We start from the raw sequence: 19197 nt of genomic DNA on the forward strand, positions 1-19197 counted from the left end.
AAATAAATAAATAAATAAATAAATAAATAAATAAATAAATAAATAAATAAATAAAAAAGTAGATTTAGTTCTCCTGCCTGCGCCCTTCGGAAACCTCATCCGTTCGTTCAGGCTATGCGGAACCCTCGTAAATAGCCCGCTGCTAGGTTAAAAGAAAAATGAAACAGTACCTGAGAACAAGGCGGGGCACACGCAAACAAATCCAGCCGGAACCACGGCGCAGGTCGCTCCGTTCGAGCAAGGTTGCGAGAAACAAGGGTTCGCCTCGATCAGGTCTCCCGATCCGTATCTCTCGCTCGTAGAGGCTGTGCCTGAAATACGGCAAATCACAGAATCACACATCTAATTTGTTAATCCGCGTAGAAAAACTACGAACTCGTTAAGGTTGCTTCCCCAAAGGCGAACTTATTTCGCAAATCACCCATTCATTACCAAAGGTGAATTGTCGTTGCGTACGTAATTTTACCTTCACGATGGGATAGGGCGTACTTAATTCCATGGGATTAAGAAATGGTACACTGAGACAGCCATTTCTGGGAGCATTGATGAGGTTGAACGCCTAAACACGGTCATAAAATAAGGAAGCGAGTCCTTATTGGAGAGTAATGGGAGATGCCTTTGCCCTGCAGTGGGCGTAGATAGGCTGGTGACGACGATGATGATTACATCAGCAGCAGGGCCACAAAAGTTGAGTACTTCGCTTTAAATTGTTTATGTCTAAGCCGGTTAGATGCGAACTCCGGCGTCTGCGACGGCCGCACGAGTATGCCTCTGATTATCATACTGCGTAGGCTCTGATACAAAGTATTTGATCGTCCAATTTCGTGGAGCCCTACCTCAGCAGCAGTGACCCCGTAATACTCAATTTCCAATGTCACATAATAAAGAAGTTGTCCACTGAAAAACTCTCGGGGCACTCAAGTCTTCCCACGTGCCTTGAAGGCGAAATCCTGGTTAACTGTACACACCTTTTGTAAACACGTTCGCCCGTCAACACAGCGGCCCCGCTATTTTACCGTCTGTAATTCACATTATTCTTGTTAGCCCCCCTTAACCCATCTTAATTGACCTTAACTGAGACCAAGCGTGGCGTCACGCTACAACTGACCATTGCAGTGGCCGAAAGTGTCCACTTGCGCGAACGCCACGTCAAGATGTGCCGGACACCGTCGGCACGCCCTTTGCCCGTGCTTTGGCTGGTAAAATCCTTCGGGACACTTGTGGCAGGGCTCGACGCCGGACTTGGACACGAAGCCAGGAGGACAGAGAGCTGCGACATACGCAGGACGGTTGATGATGCCATTAACCACAAGCGAAACGGCGGGATTTGGATGCCAGGCTGTGTATGTACTTGGGTCACCGGAACACGTTCCGAGATACGTAGACCTATAGGCCGTTTAGATTACTCTTTTGTTCATAAATGTGGGAGTATTGATAGGGGTTAGCTTATCTTATTCATGATGACCGCCGGTCAGTCTGTCCGCAAGTACGCTTACGTCTTTCCGTTTGCAATGGGATACCGTCGCTCCTTCCTCTCAGCATCCCTCCTTCAGGACGAAGCTCGCTCACTCACTCACTCACTCACTCACTCACTCACTCACTCACTCACTCACTCACTCACTCACTCACTCAGTACACACTCAACTCACTCACTCACTCACTCACTCAGTACGCACTCAACTCACTCACTCACTCACTCAGCTCACTCACTCGCTCAATTCACTCACTCACTCACTCACTCAGCTCACTCACTCAACTCACTCAGCTCACTCACTCAGTACGCACTCAACTAACTCACTCAACTCACTCAGCTCACTCACTCGCTCAACTCACTCAACTCAACTCAACTCAACTCAACTTACTCACTCACTCATTCACTCAACACACGGAGCTCACTCACCCACTCAGTACGCACTCAACTCAGTCACTCACTCATTCACTCACTCACTCACTCACTCACTCACTCACTCACTCACTCACTCACTCACTCACTCACTCACTCACTCACTCACTCACTCACTCACTCACTCACTCACTCAGCTCACTCACTCACTCAGCTCACTCACTCAACTCACTCAGCTCACTCACTCACTCAGCTCACTCACTCAGTTCCATATTTGCGGAGTCAAGTGTCACATCGAACTTTTCTGACTTATTATGCGCTGCGTATCATTGCACGCAGGAAGGCTAAGACACGAGTTTGCAAGGCAAATTCGGCAAAGCTACAAAACCGTGTAAGCTTCAGCGCGAATTAATCTAATGAGCTCCACTAAAAGCACCACCGAACTTACCTCTGCATTCCTTCTCGCTAATGGAGCCGCGACGCCTAGACCTGTGGCCATCGGGGCACTGTAGGCAGTCCGTCGTTCCGTAGTCCGGTTGGTAGTTGGATTTGCGACAAGGTCGGCACGGCTGTAGGCCAGTGGACGAGTAAGTCCCCGGTAAGCACTGTCCTGTGCAAGTGGCGCGGAGAGATGCAGCGCATTATCGTGCAGGGAAGTCAAATTGGTCTCGCGGCACATTACTGGTGAACCCCACATTGTGTATTAAATGGGCCGTAAAGACAAAATACAACCTCGCTCAGTTTCGGAGAACCAGCCCTTTGTAACTCCCACTAATTGCTGGAACTAATATAATGGCTGATTTAGACAGACAGACAGACAGACAGACAGACAGACAGACAGACAGACAGACAGACAGGCAGACAGACAGACAGACAGACAGACAGACAGACAGACAGACAGACAGACAGACAGACAGACAGACAGACAGACAGACAGACAGACAGACAGACAGACAGACAGACGGACGGATGGACGGACGGACGGACCAAGTTTTCCTGTCCACCCCAAGGGGGACTGTCACGTCATCTGCTATACTGAGGAACAAGTTAAGAACGGCAATAGCTCATGTACGGTATCACTCCTCCTAACTGATCAACCCGGATGTCAACGAGCGCGCGCGTTTTTAAAGGAGTGGCTGTAGATGCGCGATATCGTCCACCCTTCCTCACGTAGTTTGTCTGTCGTCGATGTTTATAAGCATATGAAGTCCCAAAAATCACGAAAACGGCTCGTGCCAAGTTCAAAATATTGCCAGTAGCGCACTACTTGCACCGCGCGGAGTAACATCCGGTTGCGGTGATGAGGCACAGCGGAAACTTCCATTGCCGTTCTTAAGTTGTTTCCGAGTATACCACGAATGCAGCCCGTTGTGGAGCAAGTTCTCACAGCAAGTGCCATATGCCAGGGGCAAATTCGACGCCGAAATGCTTCTCTTGCAGCCAGTTCCTCACGCAATATTTTTATTTAGTAAGCAACTTGCGCGTCGTATTACTTTGATCCTCAAAACGGCGCATTTTTTAATCCTGCAGTAGACTGTAACACGGCTCCCACATGTCACTCGTTCTTCCCTGGCGTTACGTGAAGCCGTTCCCCGGGTAATGAGGGCTGGGCTCAGTTGGCTCACCCAGTGTATATACTCCACGCCTACACCCCAGTGGGCCGTGTTGGTCACGACGTCGATGCGTCGTGACACACATGCACACGTATAATTCCTATTCTTAGCCAGGCATGCATCATATTCCAAGACTTTGAAACGTTCGCCTGATTGTGTACCGGACGCGTGTATGCGTTTCCTAGTCAGTACAGCCAGCCGTCATCTGAGCTTGCTATGGGGGTTATATGGTTATATCGCAGCATAAACGTACCTAAAGCATGCAAAACCAACCGAACAGCGGACAGTCCCGGGATGGTAATAGAACAGGCAAACTATATGGCACCATAAAAACTGGGATTAGCGCTTTAAAGAACAGGACACACGTAAGAGAAAAATAGACAGGACTGGCCAGTTTTTATGATCATGAACCAACTAGCCCAGCAACATGTTTTACTAAGCTATATGGCACCAGCCGAGTCATCAAACCGCTTGTTCTGTTCTACCCTCACGACATAGTGACGAGAAGAAAAAGCAACATACCTTTACAATCGTCGACAGTTTTGGACTTTCCAGCTAGCGTTGAGGTCCGGTTGGGGCAAGCGAGGCAAAGCTCCTGTCCTTCGTCTGGCTGGAACGTGCCCACCGGACAGGGCAGGCACATTGCGTGCGTTGTGTTGAATGCCTCGTAGAACGTTCCTGCTGGACATTTCACTGCGATTGAAGGAAATGGACGTCCATGTTTTAACGCAGCGGGGCCTTGTAGTTGGTGTTAACGTGCACAAAGGATAAGCCTGAGAACTCACCACACCGTTCCGCTAAAGAGACAGTTCCCACCGGGCAGACGACGATCACGCCTTTTTCGTAGTCTTCCAGAACCCTGGCAGACAGGTAACCCTCTTCTAGGGTAACGTCCAGCTCCTTACGCAGCACTGCGTCTTTTATTCGAGTCAGTAGGTCTTTCATCGCCGAGAGCAGGCGGGAATCTTGCGAAGCCGTCCTGTTGAGGGCACCTGTTCCCAAGACGTGTCCATCAACGAAGAAGAAGGGGAGAGTGGTGGGACGCTATAAATTATGCAGGATTTATTCCTCCTCTAAATTATCTGTAGAAAGGTATGCATCATGTTCCATGACAAAAAATACCATGAGCGGCTCGAATTTTTTTATATGAGTTGATTAAGAGCTGACACAATTTGTATTCGATCGTTTTACACTGAACGGTGCAGCGTCGTGAAGATATTGGGTAGGGCTGTAGGCGATTCCGGGAAGTATTTAAGGAATGTTTCACTGCTGTCGGTGACCTTTCGTCGCATTTCGACATCGTAAAATTTTGCGGAAGAGAAAGAGGCTGAATGCCTACACAGCGAACCCCAGCTGTGAAGGCATTTATGTATGTGTGTATGTGCGTCAAGGAGATTGTGCCCAAGAGCTTTGAATATCACTCGAGTACACTTAAAGCGATTGAAAAGAAGTTATTTATACAGAGATATCAGACAGGCAGCAATGCTAGCGTATCCATATGAGTTGTCAGCAGTAAAAACGAAACGTTGCTTGGTAGTGCCAATCTAATAGAAAAAAAAAAGAATTACGTGGTCTTCTTTCTAATATGGAATAATAATAATGCTCTATAATACCTATTATAATTAAAGGAAACGCCATAACACCCGGAACGTATTATTGCTAACGTGATCAACACGAACAGTTTAAAGGCGGGGCCCGTGGATGCCTTTTTTTTAAACTTCACAAACAAGAGACATGAAAAAATTGCTGTGGTTTAGCTTTGGTTAACCCTAGTTGATAGCGAAAGCCCTGTGTTAGGTTCGAAAACATCCGCGACCACTTGAAGAACGTGTTGTCTCATCATTGCCTCTACATTGCACCCTGATTCGATTAAGCGGCGGCGACCACGAGGCGGACAGGCCACTCAGAGCCAAACCACGCTGACCCTGGCATCACATGAAGTGTTTTCGCTCTGCGAGGAACTCGTGCGAGTGGCCGTGGACATACGACATCCCAAGGGATCGCGCGGAGCTGCGTGACCGACAATGCCAGTGCACGCACGCGTGTGTTATGAAGCCTTCGTAGGTGGCGCGATGATTCCACCACGATGGAAAGCGCACCACATTGCGGAGGACCCATTGAACTCGAGGTGACCCTGTGAATTACGAAGAATGAGGCAAGGACCGTGCAAGACCGCAAGCGACGAATGATCGCCTTGAGAGAGGCGGTTTTCCACCGGATAATTGGCTGGAAGGAACACGGGCTGGACATTTTTGCCTGCAGCCAATGGGAAGTTCACGAAAGGGAAAGCGCTGTTCTTTGATTGGGCTGCAATGAATCATTTGTGTTTAGAAAGTCTATATAACCTCTTGTAAATACACTGTAAATAGAGCAGGAGACGAATTAAACACTCTATTCTCTCAGATGTCGTGGTTGTCTTATCTTCAAGGTGCCAGCAGATAACGAGTTCGTCTTCATTCCCCATGTCAGCGGCATCCATCTGCCGCTCAACCAGCAAGGCGGACGTAAGAGAAGAGAAGGGGAGAACTTGACTCCCTGGTTAGGTCTATTGTCGAGGTGTGGTCGAGGTTGCGTGTCGCAATGATGTACAGAACGGTTTGCAATGAATCACCTGCCGCCTATATCTCCCCGCTATCGGGCCATTGCTCCGGGCCGGACGCTTGCACAAGGGTGGCTCTGCGCCGTACGTTTCCTCCTGGCCTTCCTTCTTGGCGCGCACTTATTGCTACGGCGGCCGCCTCCTCGCCTTCTTCCGCCAGGTGGCGACGTGGGCCTATCTCTCCCCTACCGCATATATCTCCCCGCCGTCGGCCCGCTGCTCCGTGCCGGGGCCCGGGCGCTTGCAAAATTGGGTGTGGTTTAAACCTCTAGCTCTCAAGGCCAAAACTGGTCACCCCGCAAAAAAATGCCCGAGGTAGCGTAGTGTAGCTTTCGCTACAAAAATCTCTGTTTTCCCATATTTCAAATTTGGGATGAATGATTGAAACATTTTTGACGAGGTCGGCCACAGAGTATCGCTGAAAATGTTCAAACCAGGCTTCCGACATTTCCGCATATATTTCCACACCGGCCGCTGTACGTTTCTGGGGTTCGATGTCCCCGGTGGTCCATTGTAAAAAAACTGCGCATAAAAACCCACAACAGAAGAAGAACCGCACGACACAGGCACAGGCAATGCGGGATTGCACCCCGCATTGCACCGTGTTGCACCACGCAATGCGGGAAAGCCAGCTTACGAAGACAAAGCTTACCCGATCTCCTTAAAATCGGCTTCACCTTCAATAGCAAGTGCTTTCCCGGGAAGACATATTTCTAGGGGCAATATAGGCCGTCTTTTTCAAAATGTAGAGGCGACCTTTCATTTTAACCTTTTTATGAATTTTTGCGTGCGCGGAACACACGCCGCTGAGAGAGAGAAAGAGAGAGTGATTAAGAGAGCGAAAGAGATTGAGAGAGAGAGAGATTAAGAGAGTGAGCGAGATTAAGAGAGAGAGAGAGAGAGAGAGAGAGAGGGATAAGAAAGCGAGAGAGATTGAGAGAGAGAGCGATAAAGAGAACGAGGGAGATTAATAGAGAGAGATAGAAAGAGAGAACTTTATTATCTTGACAGCCCTAGTCCGGGCCGTCGTGCCGCTCAGTATATTGTTGCCGCCGGCGCGAGACCCTCGGATCCCAGCAATACACACCTTCGCTGTAAATGGGGGCCGCTGTTTTTACAAGTTTTCCTAGAGCACGTAGAATGTGGGCTTAAGCTAAGGGGTTATGTGCGCGCTAAAAATGGTGCAGTAAATGTTTACCTGCGACGCGAAAGGAGACACCGATGTCGTACTCTTGGGAGCGCTTACGTCGACGGGCCCGCTGTGGAGGATGTTCCGGTGGGCAGTTAATGATCAGGTCTTGGATGGCACAGCCCACGCCGTCTGGACATTCTGATGCCTGAGGAGACAAAATTTTGCGCCGCCAGAGGTCCCAGCAAAAGTATCATTAAGTCTTTCATGAATTTGTGACGTTGGCTGAATAGTTGATCCAGAAGAAAAAAAATGAGAAGGAAACATGACAAATAGGTAGCTGTAGAAAGTGTGTAAACTTATGAAAGTTGGTCGGGAAATAATCTAAAAAGCAAAATGGCAGATTTCATGCTAAGTTGAAGGGTACCTGATAAGTTACATTCCTATGGAACTTACTAGTTGATGACCCACGCGCTTAAAAACCATGATGCACAAATATGAAAAGTCTTTGCAAATACATACAATATTTCTGACGGCCCAGTTTGATTGCTTTCGTAATGTGACCCTTCTGCACATAAAAAAAATAAATCTCTCGCTTGCTAGACCAGCTAGCGCCATCTAGTGCATACTGGCTAAACTAAAGTGTGCTCTTTGTTTATTTTTATACATCGGTAAATAAGTCATATTTCTAAACAAGCTAATTAGGCAATTGGGAACATTTCAATGGATTTGTAAAACTTTTGTATTCGTGCACAGTGATTTTTAAGCCTATGCTTTATGCATAAGTAAGTCCCATAGTAATGTGATCCGGTGAGCCTCCTTTAAGTAGAGGAGTTGTCTTAATTGAGGTTGCGGATTAGGTGGATGAGGTGGTGACTGCCCCGTGAGAGAAATGGCCCGGTGTATGTAATCGCGGGCAGCGGCGTGAGCCGCCTCATTCCCCTCAAGGGATTCGTGTCCTGGCACCCAAACTATATAAACTTCGGGAATGCTCTGTCTTGTTAAAAGAAGACGAAGTGCCGTTTCAGAAATTCGACCTTGTAAGTAATTTCTGCACGCTGCCTGAGAATTGGCGGACTACCGACTCAAACGGCAAATTTTCCCCATTCCACACCACCAACTCACAAGGGATGAAGCAACAACGTTCAGACGACTTCAAACTAACACGTATCCACACCGTACCCTTCTTCATGCCATTTATCCGACAGATTATCCAGCCACCTGCCACTACTGCCCAGCGCCCGGTACCCTATACCATCAGGTGTGGGAGTGCCAAAAGACACCGGACCTGCACCCAATCCCCAACCCCTCTATACAACAGTGGACGGCGCGGTTGACCAGCAAGGACCCTACGTTCCAGCTTGACCTGGTGCAAAGGGCCCGCGCAGCCAGCCGCAGCCAGGGGATCCCGGACTAGGGATCCCCTCCACCGGGCGGATGCCCTAACAACTGCACCTGTTGTTTTAATAAAGATTTGTTTCATTCATTCATTCTTAATTGAGGTTATTTAGTAGCATCGCCGATGAGAAAAAAGAAGCTTGTGGCTTGAGTATGGGCGTTGCCATTACGACACTTAAAACGGTCATTTTGAAGAATGCTATGATGATGATGATGATGATGATGATAGCCTCGGCGTTGTGTCGTGGACACATTTTAAAGGAAAGCCTTACATGGCTAGGCGAAAAAAAAAGTCCGGCGAATCCGTGTACGCGGAAAACTCTTTCGGCGCAACCCCATTATATGCGGGAAAGAAAAATAAAGGAAGCTCACACTAACGCGCAAGATGAAGGTAGCGAAGCTGTACGCAACCTTCACGACCATCGCGACGGCATAAGTCCACCATTCCAGCCGATTTGCTTCTTCTTCGCCGCTGCAACGACCTTTACTCCGTCTTTGTGGAGAAGAAGCAATTCGAAAACGCAGAACGAACGAGCGGAACGCGCACACTTAAACTAGTCGCCCGCATGTGCAACACGTACCCTATCACGTGTTCTGTGTCGAGTAGGTGGCGTGATTCCTCTCTCCAGGATCGCAGCCGAGTGAGTAAGCCGCTTGACCCTTGGGTACGAACTCACGGTCGTAGCCGAGTGGGTATGAGGACTGACTGCCGGTTCCGGTGATTTGTTTTCTTTACACTGTTTTACTGAGTTTTGTGGAACGCCGGAATCAACGAATCGCTTAACAGCATCGCTGTTAATACATTGACCGCGCGTTACAGCGCGTGTGCGCGCATTTTATTTTCATTGGAGCCGTACACACATATATTCTGCGATAGTATTTGAAGGCAGGTGGTTCGGTTGGTTACCTGCATTGCCAGCTTCATCTGGATGTGGTCTCGGAGTTTGCTTTGCGTGAGCTGGTCCGTGCAGGAGACGCCCGGCGGCGCGGAGTAGAACAGCCGCGTATCTACGGCAGCCGATGGTGGAGGGACAGACTCTGAAACGCAGTACAATAAGTGCATAAACGAAACCCACCGGGGTCGTCTGCTGGCACGACCGGTACACTATGTGAAACACCGTGCAACAATGAGCTTGTGCGGGGAACTGAAGAAAAAAAAAGCTCTGTTCTTTTGAGATATAAAATAAATACATGCAAAACAACGATGACGAGTTATTCAACAAAATAAAGGAACGCCGAACTCTACTAACAAAAAGAAAATTAAAGACGTTCCACTCAATGTGAAAGCTGCCGGAAGTGCAAAGCAGTGATTCGCCATAATTGGCTGCAGCGCCGTTATCCGCTGACTGCTACCACCCGTCGCGCTATTCGCCGCCCTGTCTCATTCCTCTTCTGATTAATTTAACGCAGGTTTGTCCAACGCAATTCAAATTTCCCGCCTTCGCAGTGCTCGCACGCCTTCTGCCTGAAACAGCGCCAGCAGAAGTTCTGTTCTTTTTGTGCTTGCTCCTCCTGCACGTGCCGGCGTCGCAATGCCACTTTTTTTCGCTTACTATCGTAAAAAACAAATTAAATTCCTAATTAAATGAACGCGGGCGCTGCCGGTTAATTAGGTATATTTTGCCTCAAATGCACCTGGAGTTTTCTTTGTGCTAAACAACAGGGAGATGGATGACAAATGCCAGCGGTTCACGAGTTTCGAACGCTTATGACTATACAGTCGAACACGGGTATACCGAACTCCAAAGGGATCGCGAAATAGTTCGATATATGAAAAATTCGATATAAAAAATATGGGCTCTGAGACCTCACCTGTGGCGGACGACCACTTACCGATCGGCGCATTCAAGAATGACAACTAATTCCGCACTAACGACGCAACAGGATGCTTTATTTGCGTGAAAAGAAATCGCTGATCTTGGCCTGCTTCTTCGTCCTGTACATGGAATTAAAGACGCTGGTTTCGATATTCTCGAGGCTATCCAGGTGTGACAGCCCAGTTCCTCCCATGTCGCCGCAACTACGCAGAATCAAGCTGATCGCAGCCGCCAGTTCACCGGCGGAGTACGATCGTGTAGCCGCATCCTCGTTCGGACTATCTTCGCCACTCGAGCTATCAGCCTGGGTTCCTGCAACCGCAGCTACGATATCCTCGTCACCGACGCTCGCAACAGCCTAAACATTGCTGTCAGCGTTCACGAAGTCGCAGGCAGACAGTCCGGCTGGAACAGCAGCCGGGAAAATGGACGACAGCTCACGAAACGGGTCGACCATGTCCTATTCGTCGTCGTCGCCGTCTTCGCAAGCTTCCGAATGTTCGGCCGTCACGAAGCCTGCCTTCCGGAAGCAGTTGGCCACGCTCTGCTTTACGCTGTTCCAGGCACCCGTAATCATGTGTATGGCCCCCAGCTGGTCAACTTTAAGCTCGGTGCCCACGCGGAGGTTCATGAAAAGCCTATCGAGGAGTCGCCTCCTGTACCCAACCTTGAACGACGCTCGAGCGGCTGCAGCCTGGCTGTTGTGTTTGGAGGCAGAAACTTGAGCTCGATGTTGTCGAGCTCGCAGGTGGTTTGGTTGGCCGAGCAGTTATCCATGGGAAGGCAAGCGTGACGCTCCGACGCCCCGGCTTCTGTCCCTGTTGGGTTTCGGTGAAGGCACTAAAGGCACTAAGCGACCGCGGAAATCGGGGGTGCAGCGACCGCCGAAGAGCACCTTCCAGCTCGTGCGGTGTTCGATATACCCAATGTCGGGAAAAATACCGTTCGATATAAACGTACGAATTCCTATACTTTTACACAGAATTTTCAAGGGGATAATTCATGAGTTTGATATAGACAATAATTCGATATACCCGTGTTCGATATATCCGTGTTCGACTGTATACCTAAACCGCTTGACTTTCGAAGCCTCTGGGTCACGCCGCTACGACGGAACGCCGTGTGGCTCTACTTTGGTCCAGCGAGCGAGCTACGACGACAAGGCGAGCCCCTAAAGTGCTCTGCACTTAAAAAATTACGACTGCTCCCAAGCACTCCTAACGCACAAGCATCGTTAAGCCAGCAGGACCGAAGATAAGCGCCATCGGCGAATTCGCCCACCAGAGCAGTCAGGAAAGGAGGCGGGTCGAAATGGCCACCAGCCGCCGCTGAAGGCACACGCGAACTCCCTGGGGCTGTCGGGCTCCAAGTCGTAACCCTCCGAGCACAAGATCGAGCAGTTGATGCCGGCGCTGCTTTGCCGGCAGTCAGCCTTCCCGTTGACGGGTGGCGGTGGCTGGTCGCACTGGTGATCTGCAAGCACAGCCAACAGGCGACCTAACTAATTTCACTGATGACTCTAGCTTGGCGTAGGACGACGTCTACCGTCAAGTGTTAGCCGGTCTCTGTTAGCCGGTTTTAGCTAGCGCAACATTTTTGGAATCGCTACTCATTTCTTAAAACACAGGAAAAGAGGTTAGCACAATAAACAACACCGAGGCGTTTGTTCAAAAAAATAGCAATAATAACTTTCATTCGGAAATAACGTTCTCAGAAAAAAAGCGCAATTAGGAATTCTAAATCATACATCGATGCTGCGAACTTGTTATTAACAAAAGTAAAACATCTGCCTTTACCAGAGGGTTAAAGCGCGAGAAGGGTACGTATACTCTTCTGGAAAGCAACAATGGGTAAGGCTTTATTCATCGTAACGTAAGTCCCTTTTTTCCATTCTTACAGTTGCTTTTATCTCTTCGCCATTAAGCATCCATTAAGTCATTAGATTTCATACATGATCACTGTGGACGTGTCAGCGTCCAAGAGCGCCCACTGTGCTATAGTCACCCTGTTGAATTCAGAGTTGGGCTGAGCTCTCGACACACTCGCGACTGCGTTCACACTAGTTGATTGTCCGGCTCAGTCGAAAGTGACGTCACACTATTTGACTGTGGGTTCCTTAGACGTTCAAAAATGGTGCTAATGCACTAGTGCAACGCTTACCTCTCACTACTACCTTGATTACACAGGAAGCATTGTTTCCAGAGCCATCGGTTGCCACGTACGTCACAGTTGTTTCCCCAACAGGAAAGTCCCCTGGACTGTGAGACTGGGAAACCCTCATTTCCACACCAGAATTGTCCGAGAACGATGGTTCCTCCCAGGAGACATACGCAGACGCCGTGCCGTCAGAAAATGCTTCAGCTTGGTCAGGGCAACTATCCACAGAGGGTGGCTCCATGTCTGCGGATAGAACACAGACAGAATCTAACAAGCTATGTATACTAGCTTTTAAAAAAATTCTCACTGCCGAAACATTTCGTAATAATAGTTATTTTAGCCACTCTATGGACCTTTGCGACCGCGCCGGGGTGTTCTGCAAGGTTCTGTCTTGGCCCCTCTTTTGTTTAACGTCGCCTTGCGACCTCTTGTCTGGCGCCTGTAGCGCTATGCCCGATGTAAACCAATACTGCCAGACCTGATTGCAGTTCTATTACCCTGACTGACATTGAAACTCCAGCGCGTGAGAAACAATTCCGACAGAACTATGGCCATAGCAATAATGGTAGTATATTCATGTCAGTGTAAAACGCCTCAATGGCGCTGAAATATCACATTTTCAAATTTTGGGTGTTTTAGGCACCGAAGCTACGCCTGGGCTGTGACTCCTGTGAGGCTTGCCGTTGTGGAAGACTACAAGTTTAGACCAACCGGGAATCTTTAACCTGCATCGAAATATAGACACACGGGCGTTATTGTTTTTCGCATTCATTAGAAAACGGCGTTGTAAATTGAACGATCAAATATTTTCAGTAATAGATCTCCTGGTTCACTTTGGGGCTTGTGGAAAAGCACCGTTTGCTTACCACCACGAGGCCTATTCGACTCTGTCGCCGAAGATGGAATCCTAGGGACAATGTTTTAACAAAATTTCCCTTCAGTCTAATTTTTCAAGCGTTCAACAGAGTTTTTGCAAGGAAACTGGAACCCCCAAAATTTTAAATCGGTTTGTTCAAAATTTTGCATAATTGATCTAGCTCTCACACCCTCTAACATCATCCAGGAAACCGCTTATTCTCACTTAATGTCCATCAACCACCGTGGAATCAACCAAGTTCCCCTTGTGCGGTTTAATAGTGCATCTCATTAAGGGCACAACCAAAGACGATGGACTAGAAGGACGCACGTGTGCACGGACAGAGAGCTTTTCGTCCGTCGTCTTTGCCTCTAAAGGCAGGACAAACATATTCGGTGCCAAAGTCAGACGTCTTTAATACTGAAAGATCGGTTCTTTGTAACTGCGCTGCAATAATTAGCAATAGCTCAAGTGCTAAGCTCACGGATTCGCAGGTTAGGTTCAATTCTTAAACGCGGGACTTGTAAACGCACATATTGTGACAGCGTTGTGAATGACTGGTGGGCACGTGATCAGGCCATTCTTATTAAGTGGATGAGCAGAAAAAGGAAGTGCATAAAAAACAGGACAGGAAGCACATAATCGTTTAATGACGAAGGTAAAGCTTAAACGCACCTGCAACCGTAACGGTGAAGTTGCAAAATGCCGTATTTCCCACAGCATCCTCTGCCCAGTAGGAGACTCGGTGCTCTCCAATCGGGAACAGGTGCGGAGGCATCACAGCGGGGGCGACGTTCAAGAACAGGGACGTTCCGCTTTTGTCCACAGCTTCAAGCATCTCCCAGTCGACAATAGCTTCAGCGTATCCAGGCTCCGAGTCAACCGCTATGTCGTCCGGGCAGTTGTGTATGGTAGGTGGCTCAGCGTCTGCTCAGAAAATAAGTAATTCAGTTAAAAAACGCATTAGTGCAGGGCCTACACACGTGATGCGTAAGCGCCCACAGTGAACTGAATCGATCGATTTGGTAGCCTACATACCAGTCTTGTTTCTGCTCCTCCCTGCTTGTTCAGAAGTATTTTTTTGTGCAGCTGTACTGTCACCGTGAGTTCAAGTCAGCCTAAAAAGTCGACGACCAAGTGCCAGAAATTCTGCTGTAGTTGCGAAGGTACGCTCCGCATATCAAACACAAGAAAAACAACGGTGGGATCCGTTTCGGTAAACCACAATATCACTTTGAGAGCTCTTTGCAGCTATAGACCTTTTAAACTTATTCGCCCTGGGAGCAGCCATTTCGTCACTGGGCTGGGCTAGCACTGATCTAATTGGCGCAGTCGACAGGACCACCTAACAGCGCATGCGCAGCACAGTCATAAATATTACAACGTGTTATCCAAGGTTAAAAACTGGCCATGTTCACCTCGCGCAAATGTCGTCGAAAGACGATATTCTTCCACAGCCTCTGCCACATAAATGTCTCTCTTCTCTCCCGCCCTCCTCTCGCGCTCGTACCCTCCCGTCTCGCTCTTCCCCGATAAACACGGTGGATGTTTGCGCAAGTCAACTCAATTTTCCCGGGTTCCACTGCTCGCGTACCCCCTAATGGAACCTTTTGTTACTGTTGGACTTGGAAAGCCGCCACAAGGTCCAGGCTCGCGGGAGCTCTTTTTCTATTTTTTGGGTCACGATATCGTTTTCAGCACGCAGTTTTTATTAGTGCAAATATTAGGTAGCTGCGAATATTTATTTAAAAGAACACTGTGAATACCGCTTGTTCATTGACGTTTTTCCTCAAATATGCCTATCGTTTTATTTTTGCTCAACACTGTTGACAAGCATGAGGCTTGTTTTTATACATAGTGCTTTGGGAAAGTTACATAAACTTGTTGCTCAAGAATTTTTTTAACTTCTGGCCTGATGGCTCAATCTACGGACGGATGAACGGACGGACGGACGGACGGACGGACGGACTGACTGACTGACTGACTGACTGACTGACTGACTGACTGACTGACTGACTGACTGACAGACAGACAGACAGACAGACAGACAGACAGACAGACAGACAGACAGACAGACAGACAGACAGACAGACAGACAGACAGAACAAAATTCTCGGGTTTAAAGTATCCCAAGAAAGACTCTCGTCTTTCAAGGGTATATACTCTCGAAACAAGCCCTCACCGACACAGGTAGCCGCGACGTCTTGTTCGCTCCATGCTCCCGTGCCCAGACATTGACGAGTAGCCGGACCCCGAACGCGGTAGCCTTCGGCGCATTGCAGGGCGCAAACTTCGCCGAAGGAAGACTTCGCTTCGCCGCAGTGTGGCGGGCTGAAGGCACCCTGCTCTGGAGCCACAAGCGGCGGACACGTGACGGCTGCGATTGCGACACAAAGTAACGTCAGGCCCATTCAGGATAGTCAGTCATTGTTGAAATTAGGTCACAGTATTGCGAAGGCCCATTACGACTTATTCCCAACGTAGTTATTTTTAACCAATTCATAACGAACAATGCTAAAGAATAGCTTTGTGCCAACTTGTATCATTCGACCTTTTGTAACAGGTTGTGCATTTTATCATTTCATTTGTTTGCCCTACAGCTCTTTTAAAATTTGCCGCTTTCAAGAATGTCGGGGATGAAGCGCAACTGTCATTTCCCACAGTTAACGCCATTTTAGTCAAACGAGGACGTGCAAAATGAAATTTCGAATGAAATTTCAAGTGCAGTAAATTTACGGTTATAACCAAGTTTTTGTGACAGGAAATTGACTTCGTTTTAAGCGATACTTTGTTAAAATCAGATATCAGTCGCCCTTTCAGCTACTTAGTGTGGGCCTTGAAAAAACTTCGACCGAAGTCAGAACTTGAATAGGGCGATTTTGTTATAGCGAGTCCTGTCGTTTTCATCATCATCATCATCATCATTTATTTACCCTGAAGGGCCCCTGACGGGGTATTAGATAAGGTGGGGTTCGAACATGCATTCACAAAGGCAATTTCAGACCAAGAACATTAGGCAGGGTACAATTAAAAAAATTGGGATTAGAGTGCAGTAATGATAATAAAACTCGTATACGCAACTAATAGCAGAACTAAAAGTGCCATAAAAGTGTAAAATACAAAAAAAAAAACTGGTTACACGACTAATGCACAGAAATTACGACGGTATGGTTGTCAAATGTGTTTCGAGTAACGTTTTAAACTTTAGAGGATTACGCTCATTGGCTGTTCCATTTGGAAGCCGATTCCAATCCTCAATCGCTAACGGAAGAAAAGATCTGTTGAAAGCGTTAGTGGAGCCTTTTAAATTTTGAACACTCAAGGAATTGAAAAGAAGGCGCGAAGTTCGAATTGGTGAAAGAAGCAGGGAGCCATGTAAGTAAGCAAAATTGAAATAAAGTTTGGGAAACAAGCAGATGCGTGCTATTTTCCGTATAAGATTCAGCGAGTTGAGGGACAGTGATAATTTTATAGTAGTAACACTTGTGCGGAAATTATGCCGGGGAGTTATGAAGTGAGCCGCGCGATTCTGAATGGGTTCAAGGACGTCGATTGAGTAAGGCTGATGTGAAGTTTAAATTGTAGCAGCATATTCGAGTTAACTACGGACGTAACTTTCATAGGCAAGCTTGCGAACGGAGGACGGTGAGTGGGACAGGGACCTTCTGATTAAACCGAATGTTTTGGAGCATCGGCCGTAAGCTGTGGGATATGATCAGTCCATGTTAGTTTGCTGTTGATGAGTACACCCAGGTATCCGTACGATTCTGCTAGAGTGAGATGGTTAGACTGCAGGGAATAAGTACAATTTTTGCTGGAATGCTTACGGGAAACTTGCATAAATTTAAAAGATTAAGTTTTAAATAAATGTCCTGTAAACGTACATGAACATCTAGCCCGCATTGTGTGGCACGACTGTGAGATAAATTTGTGAAGTCTGTTGCCTTACGTCGACACAGCGCCGGCAGGCCGTCCCAGAGGGCGATGGACAGGCAGGTCCGCTTGCGGGATCCGATGAGGGCGTATCCCCGCTCGCACTCGAATTCGCACGTTGTCTCGAAGTCGAACGAGTCGCCGGAGCAGCTCATCATGCCATGGAAGGGGGCCTCTAGCGGCGAGCATTTCTTCTCTGCCAACCAAAACCGGCAAGGGACCACAGATGCGGAGACCTACTAGTAAAATACGGCATGACGCTTAGAACTAGCTACTGAAGTCTAGCTCTGCAGCCTCGGATTTTATTCCAATACGCAATCCAATGTGTTTTCTATTGTTTACAGCGGCTTCCATTTTTTTTTTACCGGGCGACAACAAGAACGCCGGTTTTTTGCACAACAGGTCACTCAAGTCTTTCGCCTTAAAAAAGGGGCACTAACAGCTACCGCTGTAAAACCAACTGCGCGTCTGCAGCGGCCGACTCACTTTCGCAGAAGGGGTCGCTGCCGGACCACGTGCCGTCGTGTTGACAAACCCGGATGCTGTTTCCGATGAGGCGAAAACCCGGGTTGCAGCGGAATCCGCAGGCGGCGTTGAAGACCACCGCGCAGTCGGCGTTCACCATGTAGCCGTTGGCGGGGGGAGTCAGTTGGTCGCACTGCACAACTGCGCAGTAGTAGTAGTAGTAGCAGAAGTAGTAGTAGTAGTAGTAGTAGTAGTAGTAGTAGTAGTAGTAGTAGTAGTAGTAGTAGTAGTAGTAGTTGTTGTTGTTGTAGTAGTAGTAGTAGTAGTAGTAGTAGTAGTTGTTGTTGTTGTTGTTGTTGTTGTAGTAGTAGTTGTTGTTAGTAGTAGTAGTAGTAGTAGTAGGAGGTGGAGGAGGAGGAGGAGGAGGAGGAGGAGTAAGTAGTAGTGAGTAGAAGTAGTACGGATGATTGTTTGAAAGGGGAAAAGAAGGACGTCCAGGGAGCGGCTGTCTACCATGGAAACGACACCACCGAAAAAAAATGGCTTCCCGCCCTAGCTTTAGTTAATATGGCGTGCTTGATATTCGCCAGAGTAGACAGGCTGGAGTGAGCACGAGACTAGTGATGTCTTTTCCAGAGAGTTGACAAAGAAAGCATTGAACCCTTTGCAGCATTTTAATCTTCCCAACCCGCCTGGCCAACAGCCGTCTTCGCTAAAAAAGGCTCGGTTTTCTTTTTTGGAAACTTTATACCGTGAGACCACCATTTACGTCTACGCATACCAATGTCTAAGAGCTCCCATACTACGCTATGAGTACGATAAGGGTCGAGAAGGGTCGTCACGCCACCTGATGGCTGCTAAGAACGTCCACTAAACTGTTTCTTTCTTCTTCAATACAAGGCTATATCTCAATGATGTACGACGCCAGGCAGAAGCGTACCTTTGCACGTGCCACCATCGGGGCTGTAGCCCCTCTTGCAATGGCACTGGGCTACACTGGTGCTGCCCGGAGCAGAGTTTTGGTGCGCGTGTGGGCAGGGTACACAGATGCTGACCTCTCCGCTTGCTTGTAGCGGTTGGTACGTTCCTCGTGGACATGCTGTAGAACGAAGGGAAGAAAAGGCGAATATTACGCTAAGATTACGTTCCGTGGAGCAGCCGATCATGCGCCGGAAAGCATTGTCATTGTGACGGCTTCTCAACATAACACGGAGACGACAACCCGACGGGAGACGTGTTAGTAGAGTTGAGATGGCACTCCGTGGTCGAAGGCATAACGAACGTGGAAGTATAGTAAAATAAGAGTAGAAGTAGCAACCACATCAACGGCTTTTCTTCCAAGCTCGATAGTTATATGTGGTTACGTCTAATATCTAAATCTTTCGGA

At 48.1% G+C, this 19197-nt stretch overlaps 1 protein-coding gene across 1 annotated transcript in view; it reads right to left on the reverse strand.

Annotated features, from left to right (window-relative positions):
• The window catches only part of LOC144163254 (sushi, von Willebrand factor type A, EGF and pentraxin domain-containing protein 1-like), a 65342-nt gene that overhangs the window by 38911 nt on the left and 7234 nt on the right, over nucleotides 1-19197 (reverse strand). The window contains exons 4-17 of the mRNA XM_077694128.1: nucleotides 18751-18909; nucleotides 17832-18011; nucleotides 17362-17541; nucleotides 15595-15789; nucleotides 14088-14339; nucleotides 12560-12799; nucleotides 11681-11872; nucleotides 9490-9620; nucleotides 7254-7392; nucleotides 4242-4448; nucleotides 3979-4149; nucleotides 2292-2453; nucleotides 1109-1270; nucleotides 171-311 (exon numbers count right to left, since the gene is read on the reverse strand). Of these exons, the coding sequence (XP_077550254.1) occupies nucleotides 171-311; nucleotides 1109-1270; nucleotides 2292-2453; nucleotides 3979-4149; nucleotides 4242-4448; nucleotides 7254-7392; nucleotides 9490-9620; nucleotides 11681-11872; nucleotides 12560-12799; nucleotides 14088-14339; nucleotides 15595-15789; nucleotides 17362-17541; nucleotides 17832-18011; nucleotides 18751-18909 (2511 nt within the window). The remainder of the gene's footprint in view (nucleotides 1-170; nucleotides 312-1108; nucleotides 1271-2291; nucleotides 2454-3978; nucleotides 4150-4241; nucleotides 4449-7253; nucleotides 7393-9489; nucleotides 9621-11680; nucleotides 11873-12559; nucleotides 12800-14087; nucleotides 14340-15594; nucleotides 15790-17361; nucleotides 17542-17831; nucleotides 18012-18750; nucleotides 18910-19197) is intronic.

This window comes from Haemaphysalis longicornis, unplaced genomic scaffold (genome assembly GCF_048455015.1).
Source record: "Haemaphysalis longicornis isolate Haplotype H1 unplaced genomic scaffold, Haemaphysalis longicornis Haplotype H1 scaffold_12, whole genome shotgun sequence".
NCBI lineage: Eukaryota > Metazoa > Arthropoda > Arachnida > Ixodida > Ixodidae > Haemaphysalis > Haemaphysalis longicornis.